The sequence below is a fragment of the Schistocerca gregaria genome, chromosome 1 (genome assembly GCF_023897955.1).
Source record: "Schistocerca gregaria isolate iqSchGreg1 chromosome 1, iqSchGreg1.2, whole genome shotgun sequence".
Classification (NCBI taxonomy): Eukaryota; Metazoa; Arthropoda; class Insecta; order Orthoptera; family Acrididae; genus Schistocerca; species Schistocerca gregaria.
Window position 1 is genome coordinate 410,661,054 of NC_064920.1, and position 15,797 is coordinate 410,676,850.

Genomic DNA, 15,797 nt, shown 5'->3' on the forward strand with positions numbered 1-15,797 from the left:
TTTAGAGCTATTTCTTCCTGTTCCTTTTTGGCCCCATATGTCACTGTCTTCAGTATATCCTGTATAAGTTTCATTTTGTTCCCTGATATAATTATCATTTTCTCAGAATAAAGCAGCTTAGATTTCTCAGTTACTTGCTTCAATATTTTTCAGTATTCTTTGTAACGCATTACAATGCTAACATTGGAGCTGTTCCTAGATAGTATACAGTCTTCCTGGTTGCCTGTTTTATCAAAAAAGTGAATGTCATTTTCAGCTTGTCTTTGAACGTCTTGTTTCTGCCCTCCCTACCATACAAAAACTGCTGTTCTGTGACTCATAATCACAGGTACTTTATCACTTGTGATAGTGCCCCCGTATTTTTTGGTCAATCACTAAAAGGCGTAAATGGAGGTCCACGTATGTAGACCTCAGATTATGAAAACTGATGAGTCTTTGATTTGTGTTTTCTTCCCCCTTTCTTTAATTAGAACATTTTATTCAGCAGTTTACATATTTCCTTTAAAACAGTAAATTATTTTAGATAACGCAAACAGAAAATTGGATTCTTAATGTTAAAATGTTTTAATTATATGATTTTCAATACAGATTTTTGTTGGTGCTTTAAAACAATTTCACAAATGCAAGATAATAATAAACATACAATAATTTCTGTACAAGCTATAATTTTCTACCACCAGTAGATAGATCTTTGAGTTACATTTTATGACAAGCTTCAGAACATTTATTTTTTGTAATACTAAAATGCACTTCTGAAGCCAAGTTTCCTGCATTTTGAAGCACTCCTTGCCTCCACAAATTTTGGAAGTTGGCCAGCATTTTAAAACCTAACTTCTGAACCTGATTTCAGCAGAGCACTCCTTCACTTTGTATTCATGTTTTCTACAACCTCATTGTCAGAGGAATCCACTTGCACAAGGACGTCCCCGTACCTACTGTGTAACACACAGTTTCATCAAGCTCAGCAGGGCAATCTTCAGTCAAAAATGAGAATTCATCTTCCCAATCAAATTATTCAACATTGCTATCATTAAGGACACCTAACTGTTTATCAATTAATATTCTATGTATTACTGTAGCATGTAAAAATAACGGTTATTTCAGTATTCCATTATCTAAGACCAATTTATAGTTAGGAAATATGTCTTATGAACAGAAATCCACTAACAAGGACCTTCAGGAAATGGATTATTTCATAGTAACAAACAAAAGTTAAATAAATTTGAAGTATTTCTCAACATCTAGCATAGTAAGTGAATGATAGGAAAAAAAGACAGACTTTCAGTTTAGACACAAAATTATTCACACACCTTTTTGATTTGGAGAAGTAACCATTTCCTGCATATGACCAGCTGTACACTAACACATGAATTGTTCCTTGAAATGTGCTGTGCCCTGATTTTAAAATTACGAACTAGAAGGCCCACAATCACAGATGATTGGTCTATAAATGGAAAAATATGCCTATTCACGCAGAAAAAACAATGTATGAAGGTCCCCATATGTGGACCAAGGTAACAAAGAGGTTAAGGTATTTGCCATTAGCCCAGACAGTTTTCCCTTCTCTTTCCTGTTGAGGTGAAGGACTTGCCTAGTATAGTCCCACCTACTGACAGAATCAACAGGAACCACACCGATATGAAACTCCATACCTGATGTAAGCAGCAGTTCCACTTCTAAATTAACTCTCCTACCAGAAAAGTTTAAATGACGACAGTCATGGCATCTCAGAACAATTACAATTCCAACACTAATATGTCTCATTGCTGAGCTATCTTTACCAGATCACCCTCAACTGAGTAATTAGAATCCCTGTCTATGCTGTTGCCTACCCCACCAATATTACCATGGTGTTTTCTTTTGTATAGTCTTTGAAAAGTGAACCCACTTGTTTATTTCCCCAATTACTATGCTAATATAGTCACTCACCCAAAAAAAAGCTGTAACAACCCTCACATCACACCCCATATCTAACAGTCCTGCAGCAAGTCATACATCTCTCACTTGTGGCAAACAGACTTTAGCTTTAGTCTAAATTAAACAAGAATAACTTCCTACACTACTTAATTAATACATTAAATTTCTTAGACAGCTTAGGCCTAAAATTTGGATACTAATTTAAAGCTTCCGAAGAAATAGAAATGATTAAATCTGTACTGTTTATGTGATGAAACAAAAGTAAACAGAGAACTGAGCCTACACTATATGAACTTTTCACTTATTTCTTGAGTTTTTACTTCAGCTACTTACTAGAGAATGAAATAAATCGTTTATAAGCATACACAAATTGTACTTTATCGAAATAATCACGTAACTTACAGTACCAGCATACAATAACTTAAACAAACCCTAATACACAATCCGTGCCTATGAAATGTTTTATTTTCCAAAAAAGTACTTGAATAAATGTGAAACCTTCAATTGATAACTTACAATAGGTATTCATTTACTTATTTATGATGTAATATTGCCTTAATTAATAGTTATTATGCAATTAAACTCTTATCTTTATGAGAGCTCTGAAAGCACACAACTCATGAACCAAAGATGCTACTCACTTTGTTAGTAATTTGTGTAAACCTGATAACTTTCAAGCCCTTAATGATGAGGAGGAAACAGAGTTGGTCCTTCAACACTTTTTCACTAGCAGATTTCTTTTGTCTCATCTCCTTCTGCCAAGAACTATATTAATTAGTAGTGAGAAATTTCTTCTTGTTTTTATTCTTTAGAGCTCAAAGTAGCCCTAACTGTAAAAGGAAGAACTGTCACGCTTGAAGGATGGACATTTCGAAATAAGATTTTAAACTGTAAGACGTATGTAAGGCGTATATGGACTCTGAAAATAATTTACTTGTGAACTGTAGATTAAAACTGAAGAACTTGCAAAAAGTTAGCAAATTAAGTAGATGGGATCTGGATAGTTTGACAAAATCAAAGGTTGTTGAGAGTTTCAAAGGGAGCATTAAGCAACAGTTGACTGAAACAGAGGAAAGGAATAAAACAGAAAGCAAATGGGTAGCTATGAGAGATGAAATAGTGAAGGCAAGAGAGGAGGAAATGGACAAAAAGACAAGGCCTAGTAAAAGTCCTTGAAAAATCACAGGAGATATTGAATTTAACTGAAGAAAGGAAAAAATAATTACTAACAAAGAGATAGAGGGGCTGGCCAGTACTTACCTCAGCTCAGTACAGCCAATAGAAACACAAAAAACAACCGAAAATTTAAGCTCCTAGCTTTAGGAATAAATGTTCCTTCATCAGGGAGGAGAGAGGGGAAAGAAAGGGAAGAAGGGAAAGTGGATTTAGTTACTCACAACCCAAGTTATGAAGCAACAGGGAAAGGAAAACAGGGAAGGTAGCAAGGATGGAGGCATGGTTGTCAGAGTTAGTAATTGTTTCACATCTTTATATGAGATTTTCCATTAATTAGAAAGGAAAAAATACAACAATCAGAAAATGAAGCAGTTGAAAGGCAATATAAATCTCTAAAAAGTGAGGCTGACACTTTGTCCAAAATAGCTACGATGGAATGGCTAGAGGAGAAATGTTACGTCTAGAGAGGCATCTGTAACCAAAAGAAAGATTCCACCTACAGGAAAATTAAAGAGGTCTTTGGAGAAAAGAGAAGTAGTAGTAAGAATATCAAAAGCTCACATGGAAAGCCAGTACTAAGCAAAGAAGGGAAGGCTGAAAGTTGGAAGGAATATATAGAGGGACTATACAAGGGAAATGAAACTGAAGGCAATAGGAAGGGAAGAGGAAGTTAATGAAGATGAGATGGGAGGTATGAAGATGGGAGGTGTGAAGAATTTGAAAAAGCACAGGAAGACTTAAGCCAAAACAATGCTCCTGGTTTAGACAACATTTCCCAGAATGGCTGATGTTCTTAGGAGAGCCAACCATGACAAAACTATTCTACCTGTTGTGCAAGATATACAAGACAGAGGAAACATCCTCAGGGTTCAAGAAGAATGTGATGATTCCAATTGAAAAGAAAACAGGTACCATCAGGTGAAAATATTACCAAAGTAGGAGTTGTGATCTTCACCCCAAAGACTGGTCTGATGCAACTCTCCATACTACTCTATCCTGTGCAAGCTTCTTCATCTCTGAATAACTACTGCAACTTACATCCTTCTGAATCTTCTTACTGTATTCATCTCTTTCTCTCCCTCTAGAATTTTAACCCCCCACATTTTCTTCCAACACTAAACTGGTGTTCCCTTGGTGTCTCAGAATGAGTCCTATCAACTGATCCCTTCTACTATTCACTTTATACCAGAAATTCTTTTTCTCCCCAGTTCTGTTCAGAACCTCCTCATTATTTACATGATCTACCCATGAATCTTCAGTATTCTTCTGTAGCACCACATTCCAAAAGCATCTATTCTCTTCTTATACAAAATGTTTATTGTCCATGTTTCACTTCAATACAGACAAATACCTTCAGAAAAGACTTCTAATGCTTACATCTATATTCGATGTTAACAAATTCCTTTTCTAAAACAGTTTTCTTGCCATTGCCAGTCTACGATTTATATCCTCTCTACTTAAGTCATCATTAGTTGTTTTGCTGCCCAAATAGCAAAACTCATCAACAACTTTAAATGTCCTGATCATAATCTAATTCTGTCAACATCGCCAGATTTAATTTGAATATATTCCATTACCCTTGTTTTGCTTCTGTTGCTGTTCACCTGGTATCCTCCATCCAAGACACTGTTCATTCCGTTTAACTGCTATTCCAAGCCCTTTGCTGCCTCTGATAGGATTACAATGTCATCAGCAAACCTCAAAGTTTTTATGTTTTCTCCCTGAACTTTAATTCTTACTCCATTTTTTTCTTTTGTCTCCTTTACTGCTTGCTCAATGTACAGATTGAATAAATCAGCTATAGGTTACAACACTGACTCCTTCCCTTCTCAACCACTGCTTCCCATCTAAGTCTGACATTTTTTCACCTATCTCACGCATCTTGCACGCCAGATGAATGAGTCTTGTCATGGCTGGCTCTCCCAAGGCTATCAGTAGTTCTGGCAGATTGTCATCTACTCCCAGAGCCTTGTTTCAAATTAGGTTGTTTACTGCTCTGTCAAATTCTTCTCGCAGTATGGTATCTCCCATCTCATCTTCCTCTACATCCTCTTCCACTGTTATAATATTGCCTTCACATTCATCTCCTTTGTATACCACCTCTATATACTCCTTCCACCTTTCAGCCTTCCCTTATTCACTTAGGGGCTCTTGACATTGATATGTCTGCTTCTTCTTTCTCCAAAGGCCTCTTTAATTTTCCTGTAGACAATAGCTATCCTTCAACTAGTGATATATGCTTCTAAATCCTTACATTTTTTCTGTAGCCATTTCTGTTTAATCATTTAGCATTTCCTGTCAATCTCATTTTTTAGACATTTGCATTACCTTTTGCCTACTTCATTTGCTGCATTTTTATGTTTTTCTGCTCACAACTCACATCAATTAAATTGAGTATTTCTTCCGTTATCCAAGGATTTCTATTAGGCTTGCCTTTTTACCTATTTGATACTTTGCTACCTTCATTATTTTATCTCTCAAAGCTATACATTTGTCTTCTTCTGTATTTATTTCCCGTGTTCTAGTCAATCATTGCCCTATGCTCCCTCTGAAATTCTCAGCACCTCCCAGTTCTTTCAGCGTATCCAGGTCCCATCTCCTACATTTTTGCAATTTCTTTAGTTTTAATCTACAGTTCATAACCAATAAATAGCAGTCAGAGTCCACATCTTCCCCTGGAAATGTCTTACAATTTAAAATCTGGTTCCTAAATCTCTGCCTCACCATTATATAATCAATCTGAAAACTTCCAGTGTCTCCACATCTCTTCCATGTATACAGTCTTCTCTCATGATTCTTAAACTAAGTGTTAGCAAGAATTAAATTACGCTCTGTGCAACATTCTACCAGGTGACTTCCTCTTTTATTCCTTTCCTCTGGTCCATATTCACCTACTATTTTTCTTCTCTTCCTTTTCCTATTATAAAATTCCAGTCCCCCACCACAATTAAATTTTCATCTGCCTTAACTACCTGAATAATTTCTTTTCTCTTATGATAAAGTTCTCATTCTCTTCATCTGCGGAGCTAGTCAGCATATAAACTTTTACATCTGTGGTGGGTGTTGGCTTTGTGTCTATCTCAGCAACACTAACGCCTCTACTAGCTGCTCGCTGGAGCTTACCCACATTCCTATTGTCTTACTCATTAGTAAACTTACTCCTGCATTACCCCTATTTGATTTTGTATTTATAACCTTGTATTCACCTGACCAGAAGTCCTATTCCTCCTGCCACTGAACTTCAGAAATTCCCACTATATCTATTACCGAAATATCAGTTTAATAAGTCATGGTTACAAATACTGATATGAATTATTTAAAGAAGACTGGAAATTCTTGTAGCCAACCTTGGGGAATATCAGTGTAGGTTCCAGAGAAATGTTGGAATACTCAAGGCAATACTGATCCTACGACTTGTCTTAGGAGATAAGTTAGAGAAAAGCAAATCTGTATTTATAGCTTTTGTAGACTTAGAGACATCTTTGGACGTTATTGACTGGAAACCACTTTCTTAAATTCTGGAGATAGTACTTATAAAACATAAAAAGCAGAAGGTTATACATTACTAGTAGCAGAAACCAGATGGCATTCATGAGTCACAGAGCATGAAAGGGAAGCAGTAGTTAAAGGAAGAGAGACAGAGTTGTAGCCTATACCTTATGATATTCAATCTGTACACTGAGCAAGCAATAAAGGAAGCCAATGAAAAAATAGAAGATGGAATTAAAATTCAGCAAGAGAAAAATTTGAGGTTTCCCAATTACATTGAAATTTATGCAGAGAGAGACAAAGAGATGTGTGCAGTACAAAGGTTCAAGGTTACCGTATGTATTCAGAGATGAAAGCAAAGGATAGAGTAGCATGGAGAGCTGCCTCAAACCAGTCTTATACTAAAGACTGCAACACATCTTCTGTAACAGAAGGAAAGATAATTTTTGCTATTATGTAAAAAACAGTAGAACAATTTAACAGATGCCATAGATGTTCAGAGAAAAGCACTTTGTTGAAGTAGATCTTCAGACAGACCTTGCATAAATGATTTTACAGACTTGGCAACTAAATAAAAGTGCGAGAATTAAAATAAGTGTTAAAGGCTTTTTTACTATTTTCAGTAGATAAAAGCAACACTGTTGAGTTCTTCCCAACATTGTTTTATTGTGTAATGAATTGTATAATCTTGTACTATTGTTTTATAAGAGCAATTATGAAATACAAATTAGCAGGTGAATGCATTTGAAGTAGATCACACTAAGAAGGCACTTAATGATCTTTTATATTTCATAACTTTCTGACAGAATGTATTTTAGTGCTTTATTCTAATACATAAATAAAAGACACTTTTTTTCAATCCAAAATGCTATGAAAATTATGATATAAATCTTCAAAATTACACATTTATGTACACTGTAAAGAAAACTGCACTTAATCTTTATTTACTACAGTAAATGATAACAGTTCATTTCAGCAGCAACAGCTATCTCTGGTTTGCCAAATTTTTACAAATAATAATAATAATTCATACATTCACTGAGATGTTTTGATTTCTTCATGTTTTGCTTTCTTTCTACATTATCACTGAGCTGTAGCCTGTTATTTCTATAAATGTAAACACACATGCCACTTGCACTGACACATACCACCCACATGTCAAGTGTACATACTGCTCAATTTCTCAGGGTACCAAAATCTGTTTATAAACTTCTCAAAAATTGATAAATACAATAACTTCTTTCATACAAATTCCGGGGATGTGTATTTTTTGGCTGGCTTACTGCTTGATGATGACATACGAGAGTGTCCTTCACCCTTCAGCCACGAATACTCGTCACGTAGAGAAATTAGCCTCGCACAAGGATGACCAATCTTTCCTGTGTAACGCTGTTCTACTAATTTCAACAGTGTATCGAAGAGGAACACAGCATTTTTGTGAATGAACTGTCTCTGAAAAATGAGAGAACAGGCACACATTAGAGAGAATCTAAAAAAAAATTCAAATGATTCAAATTCATGAGCTTGTGAGACATCACAGTGAATCCTGTCAGTACCCTTTTTGTTACTGTTCATTAATCAAGACCAGAAAGAGAGAGCAAGAGTTTGTATGTATGGAAGGTGGTGGGGGTGAGGAACAAAAAAAAGAGGACAGGAAAGAGGAAAGGGGGAATGGGGGTCATGAACACATTTATACAACACTCTCTAGCATTAAAAAAAATTAAAAAAAAAAAACACTTTAACGCTAGAAGGCAGTTGTTATTGTTTGTCTTCAACTATTGTACAAATTTAGTTTATTCTCTAGTACAGATAATGACTTGGTACCTTTAAATATACATACAACCCGATATTTCATCACAAACAAAACCTTATGTTTGATTTCCTACACAATAATATTTGGCAGATCCGGTCTGATGCAACAAACACAGCTTTGACATATCTGTGATGTACACTCAGCAACATGTACAACATATCAGTTTTACAATGATTATTATTAAATTTTAGCAATGCATGTTTTAGCAAATGAAGCACAGTTGTCGTATCAAGTCATCATCCTTTAAAAAGTAAGGATGCAATGTAACATTATATATAACTGTCTCAGGAGTGCTTACATGGATCACGTTTGTGAAAGCCACAAATTGCCTTCAATAAGTATAAAATTTATGTGATATATGACTAAAAATGATACAAATAAACAGTTCCAGAGTAACACAACTGCACTTGAATAGCAAAAGGTAAAGACAAATAATGGAATGAGCCTATACACACGAGGCAATGAGAAATTGAAAGGCACATAAACGAGATTAGATTACATAAGATTGACTTTTTGTTACATAGATGCATTGTTAAGACATCATCAAGTATCTAGATCATGTCATAAAAGAAGAGTACAGAATAGATATTTACAAAAAATGTTATATACTTAACTGTTCCTTCCAAAGATTGTAAATTAAATAGTCCCAATGAATGTAAAATAGGTCAAAACAACCTAACACTCAACAAGCTTGTCACAGAACATGTAAATGTATAATACACGTAGCTGCATAAGATAATTCTTGGGCTATTATAACCATGCATCATCAAACAGAAAATCAGTTTCCAACACATCTTTTCATTAATCACATTATTGTACTGAAAATGTGCAAAAGTTAAATTTTCCATGTAAGTCATATCTGATGTTATTAATAACAGATATATCAATTGGTTGTATCAGTAAATTTGCTAATGGAGTAGGAGGAGTTGGCCACTTAAAACAGAACTTTTTAGTAGCCAAACTTTTTACATCTGCTGGCAAATTATTGAAAATCATTCATTCCTAAATAATGGACACCTTTCTGTGGCAAAGTGGCTTTAAATCTTAATGAAAATTATTGCTATTTCTAGCAGAGACGCTGGTTTGAAAAAGGCATATATTATTTACAACAAATTTCATAAAGGAATAAACATATTGAGAAACCATAGTTAGTAGCCCCTGTTTCCTGAACAAGACCTGCAGGACTATTTTGAGTTCACATTACAAATAGCTCATATTGCATTTTAATGTAATTGGGTGGATAAAAAAATCTATTCACCAAGCAGTGGTAGGAGCACACACACATAGAAAAGGTTTTATTTGTGCAAGCTTTCAGAGCCGGAGGCTCCTTCTTGCAGTAGATGACTTTCCTTCTCACCCCATCCGGTATGTCTCCCCTGACCTGAGGTTCTGGGTGACTTTTCCAAACTCTACCCCTTCTTCTAAACCTCTCCAGTCCTTTTCCTTCACCCTTCTTCTTTCCCCTTCAACCTTTCTGCTGGAAAAATGAGCCACTGGCTCCGAAAGCTTGCACAAATAAAACAAGTAAAATCTTTTTATGTGTGTGTGTGTTCTCCTGCCACTATTTGGTGAGTCAGTTTTTTATATATCCAATTACATTATATTGCTAAAAATTAATTATTTCCATTGCCGTATTACACTCTCTCTTGGCTTGATGAGTCACTCCCCAAAAAGGACCCCAAATGACATTATGGAGTGAAAGTAACTGAAGTATACTATATTTTTCATTTCTCACAGTATCTACATTGCAAATAAAGATTTGCTTAGGCAGTTCTGTAGCACACTATTCCCAATGGAACACAGTATCAAGTTGTAAGAACAACAGCTCAGCTTTTCAGCTTGTGTACTACTTCAAGGCATGGCAAAGTGTGATCAGAAAATGTAGTTATGGGTGCATGTGTGTCTGTGAGGTGTGCTCCAAAGAAAATGACAAGTTCAAGGTCGATGTTCAGTTCCTTGGTTACGTACTTATACACCATTAAACTTATCCTCTGTACAATGAGTGATGGCCTTTACTAGTTCTATTGCTTGGACTAGAGCTAAGTAAATATACTTGCCAGTAGAGTGCCTAAGGGAGAGAATGAATACTCAAGTTCTTCTTCACATGGAGATATATAAATACAAGAAACAGAAAATAAAAGACTGATGGTATGGAAAACGGAAAGTCATTCCAAACTTTGGATCAAAAGACACTCACAGTTAGAACTTTGTAAGACTATTAGTTGAGCAAAGATAAACGATAGAAATAAACGGTCTCATGGTGATGCACCTTCTCTTGATTACTAAGGGTAAAAATAAATAATGAACTGTGTCTATACAAACTGTAGTGATTATGATATATAACTAGATCTTTTTTTTTAACTGACTAATATAAAGATGGACACCTCAGCAGCTTTTGCAGGAGGGGGGAGTGTACATGAAAAACAAACAAGAAGCTTGTAAGTGGTGGAGAAGTAATGAGATGAATTCAAGTAGCACTTTTTTGTAGTAAATCATGAGCGCTTATAATGTTAGATTTAAGATCAAGAAAGACTAAAACAGTTGGTATAAACCACAGACTGTAAATACCAGCTGTATATGATTTCCTCAGTCTTGTGAGAGTTAAAAATATTAACATGACAAGGAGGCTGAACACCGACTATGGGGATGCTCGTAGGTGGGGGAAGGAGTGTAGCAGAGCAATGCCACGAGTGTCCTTATGAAGGAAGGTTGCTTATTAATGTAGCACAATACAAGGCCAACAATCTGAAGCAGCGACTGACACATCAGCGATCTGCAACAATGCATACCACCACCCATCAACGCAGTCCAGCAGCCCATCTCCAGCTGCCATTGTTGGCAAGATATCTGCTGTCAGTTTGGGAAACTGCAGTTAGAAACATGAGGTAAGTCGACATGTAAGCCTGGGCTGTTTAATGGAGAGTCCCAGCCATAAATATGCAGCAATTGCATGGGACATTGCTACTGTATTTCAGAAAGGACTGTAAATGAATAGGGTTTCTGGATAACTATCTAACAGCAGCCATTAACTATGTGAAACAGGTTCAGAAACGATTCCAATGGTTGATGGAAACATAATTTTCATAAGCAGTGTTTTGAACTTCTGATTCTTCTTTCGCCAAAGACTAAAACATTGCAGACTCTAAGCATTTTTCTTATCAAACTCTGAGCATGGGGTAAGATAAGATATATAGAGCGCTGCCTAATATCACGGCCTTGAAAGCAGCTTCAAGCACGTGGATAGTATAAATACCTACAACTGCAGTCGCAGTCAATCACTCAAAAATTTACATCTCTCTTGTAGCATATTGCTGGGTCCATAATTACTTGCAGTAGCATTTCTGTCAGTAGCAATTTTATTAGTAAATTCAGTGACAGCCTTTGTTACTGTTGTTATCATTATATAAATGTGAGCCTGACTTCTTCCAAGAAGTTGAGACCTGTATTTCGTCACTGCTGTTCTGCAGACCATGAGTTGAACGGGAGGTGGTGGCCGCAGTCTACAGAAAATGTTACACAGCAAATAGTTAGCCATGGCCAATTATGTAGATGTGGACACCACGAAAAGGAAAGTTTAGCCATCTGGCCAACTTCTGACAGTCAGTGAAGTGACAATGGAGGGCCAGTTGGCTCTTTAAAGTTCATCTTCCAGGTGTCACAACGTTGTATGGGGAACACACAGCTGTAGGATTCACGATTCTTGCTGTAGGCAGAGACTAATGCAAAATTTGACAGCTGCAACCAATTTAAAAAATGAGTGAAGGCAGTTTGAGGCTATTATGATGTGGTGCAGCAAAGTGGGTGCAATAGCAAGTTCAAGTAGTAGAGAGCATCATCTGTAGTAAATGCTAACAGAAGCTTAACTGCATCAAAATGTTCAAAGTAAAGAATCAATTTGGTTACGCAGACTGACAGTGTTCTTGTCGATATGCCACCAAGACCTGAACACGAGTTGAGATAAAACACAAGATTTTAATCAATAGAGTGATGGGACCTTGACTTAACTAACCTTTGTCAATTATTGTGTCAACTTAGCCTTCCTTGCACTTTTATTATCATTGATACTCATCATTAGTGTCATCAATGGTGCAATCTGTTGTTTTTTTCCCCACTCATATTGCTTTTAATACTACTGTGGACAGGTTACATTCTAGCTCCATTTAGTGAGATTCTTTTCTTATCACCACTCGGCTACTTGACAATTGCTGCAAACTCTGCTGGCCTTGGTCACAAAATCTCCATTCTCCCTGAAGCTATCTGCCATTTTTACTTCCTCAAACCATCACTCCCTCTCCCTGGCACATTTCTTATGGTTTGTTCCCTTGCCAGCACTGACCCAGAGCCAGAAGTATCCATCAGCAGCATCCTCACATGTCCTAGTGCTGAATGCACCAAATTCCATGCAGCACACTCAAATGTGGAATATCAGTCAGCTCATCTCGACAAGTTTAGTAATTTATATCGAGACATAAGACACTCATTTAATACTTTTCTCAGAGACCTGGCTAAAACCAAGTATAACCACAAGTTTGGAAAATCTAGATGGCTGCATCTTTCTAAGACACAACAGGTGTAACCGACAAGGGAGTTGTAGCAGGGTGTACACACACTGATTTATCAGCTGCTGTACTCACACAGCCAAAAATAGTGGAGACAAATAAGTGGAATATACGTTCACAGAGATCAAACCCCTTTACAGAAAGTGCCTCATATGTCCTCTACAAATCTCAATAACTAGGTGGATTTGCCTGTTTGGAAACTACTCTTTCAAGTCTCAAATATAGCTGGTGACACTAACATAAATTTTCTGTACAGTAGTCTTTCCAGTGGGAAATTTGAGTGGATGCTTTCTTCTTCAAATGTGATACTACTTCAGCCTGCATGTATCTATCGCACAACCAGTAGTCACACTCTCACATATGTATCTGCAATGAAATTCCCAGAGTAATATGCAAATAAATTCATGTATCTACTAACAATTTACTCAATTATATAGCAAATATGCTCTGCTAAAAACCAGAAAAGTGAGAAGAAAATCTGCACCTTGGCTGATTGAAGAACTGGAATGGTTCATGAATCTTAGAGTCATTGCACAGCAGGCACACAAACTACTCCCAACACCTGAAGATCATATTCCTTACAAGCAGAAACTGAACAGAATCAGTCAAGCTGTGAGGTATGCTAAACTCTGGAACCCCATGCATTAACTGAAAACAGAAACTGACCAGTAGTGATGGAGAAACCTGCATGGTCTCAATAAAGGCTAAGTAAAAGCTCCAGCTGATTCCATAGTCCCAGCTGAAGAACGGAACCAGTACTTCACATCACCTACAACCATAACTGAACTGCAAGTAAAACAGAGACTCATTCATTACTTCACAGGGGTCAATGACTGTAGACATGAAACATTCTATCCAAACCATGTTACTTGCAATACTATCAAAAAAGCCATATGCGCACCAGGTCAGCATCTACTATACACTATGGCATCACAGTCCAAATGACTATGCTTATTATTGTCTCTCATATCTCTCCTCAACTTTAATGCTCTTGCATGAACAACATAGCAGAAACACCCACTCCCGTCACAGCAAAATCCTTTTTGTCCCACTTCATCATGGAGCAGACACTTTCTGGAAGTTCTTCTGACTGGAAGGAACCCAACTCTGGAATAAAATCTCCAGTTTCAAAAAACAGTTTGAAATATCTACTGAAGCAATTATAATGACTACCATTATCCCTGTACAAACTCTTTAATCCTTTACATCCTTTTTTCCAACCAGATCTTCCTCATTTTTCAGTATTCTTAGCTGGTACACTCCACTTAAATTTCTCTTCCCCAGAACTTGCTACGTCAGAAAATACCTATTTTGTACACTTTCACATTCACTTTATGTCCGCCATTATCATTATTGTTGTTGTTGTTAATAGTGGCAGAAGCACAGTAGTAGAGATAACTTCAGTAATACCTTTATTACTTTTTATCACTATTATTTACTCACATGCCTACAGACACTCAACTCCCTTTAATACTATTTGTCATATTAAAATTATTTTTAAAATTTGGGTAACTACGCAGTAAAAAAGCTACTGTTTGTGTGAAACCCTGGTCCAGTATAACAGAGGGCTTGTTGATCCTAATCAGATGAGCTTAAATAAACAATAAACAATGCCCAATAGTGAAAGCCAGGGAACTCATCGCAAAAGGAAGTGATGAGAAATTGGTAAGGCTAGGTCATTGTCAGAGATTGGAAGATTATAAGAGCTGAAAAGAAGCTGTAAACTTAATGTTCATACAACAAAAACAAATCAAGTGTTAAATTTAACAACTATACAAAGAAAGTAGTAACTCTTCTCACCCAACTGATTTGCTGAATAAGATTTTCAGTGACACCAGCAGAATGGGGACATGCATTGGCATGAACTAACACAATGGCTTGACTAACCATTTCACACCTTTTGTTCTGAATTTTGCGCTGAAGTTTTCCCAGTATTTCACAGTACCACACTGCATTTAACCTGTGGGATGGAACTATGCAAGTAGAAAACAAGCAAAAAACAATATTCAGAAGTGGCTGTCTTCACTGATGGCACTATAAAGAGAACACAAGAAAGTTGGTTTCCAGCTACGGCATATGTCTGAACAATAGTCGCAACTATGTAGAAAAATAGTTTAAGAAATCTTCCTTCTTGCAAAAATAAATTTTGGTATGAAAAAATGTTTTTATGAGTTTTTTTTTTCCAATACATGTGGTTCATGGTGTGGGTTCCAGTTGTCATGTCCCAGTTCATGAACCACAAGCAACGTATGAGTGGCCAAGTAAGTGGTCCTGACAGTCAGAATACCCGTTACTTAGGAATAAGGCTGGGCATCTCAGACATATTCTGATTCATCGTCACCTTTGTACTCAGACAGCAAAGACTACCAAATACACCTGTTAGTCCCTCAACCATTAGGGCTAAAACTCAATGGGACCCAGGGCAGGTAAGGCTAGCAACCTGCTTCCCTGGTACTTTAAATATGATGCTGGCAACAATCAGAGCAAAATGCCTTGGACCTTTGGAGGTGATGGAGTCCCACCTCTAATTGACAAACCAGGGACTCCTAAGATACTACTCGGCAAACGAATGGTAACGAGATGGGGAGCTATTAATATCAATGGGGGCTACCCTGGGAAGAAAGTAGAGCTGGCAGAGGCTGCAAGTAAGATGGGGTTGGACGTTTTAGCTGTTAGTGACATTCGGGTAAGGGGTGAGAAAGGAGAGGAAGTGGGAGAATATAAGGTCTATCTGTCAGGAGTCAAAGCAGGAATAGCACAATGGGGTATAGGGCTTTACATTAGGAAAGAAATGGAACCCAGCATAGTTGCAATAAGGTATGTAAATAACAACTGATGTGGAT

The 15,797-nt window shown here is 36.8% G+C and overlaps 1 protein-coding gene across 1 annotated transcript in view; it reads right to left on the minus strand.

Moving 5' to 3' along the window:
- Positions 1 to 7,223: 7,223 nt before the first annotated feature.
- LOC126349734 (exocyst complex component 8) overlaps positions 7,224 to 15,797 on the minus strand; it is a 120,396-nt gene continuing 111,822 nt past the window's right edge. The window contains exon 13 of the mRNA XM_050002455.1: positions 7,224 to 8,034. Coding sequence (XP_049858412.1) covers positions 7,825 to 8,034 — 210 coding nt within the window. The 3' untranslated portion in view covers positions 7,224 to 7,824. The remainder of the gene's footprint in view (positions 8,035 to 15,797) is intronic.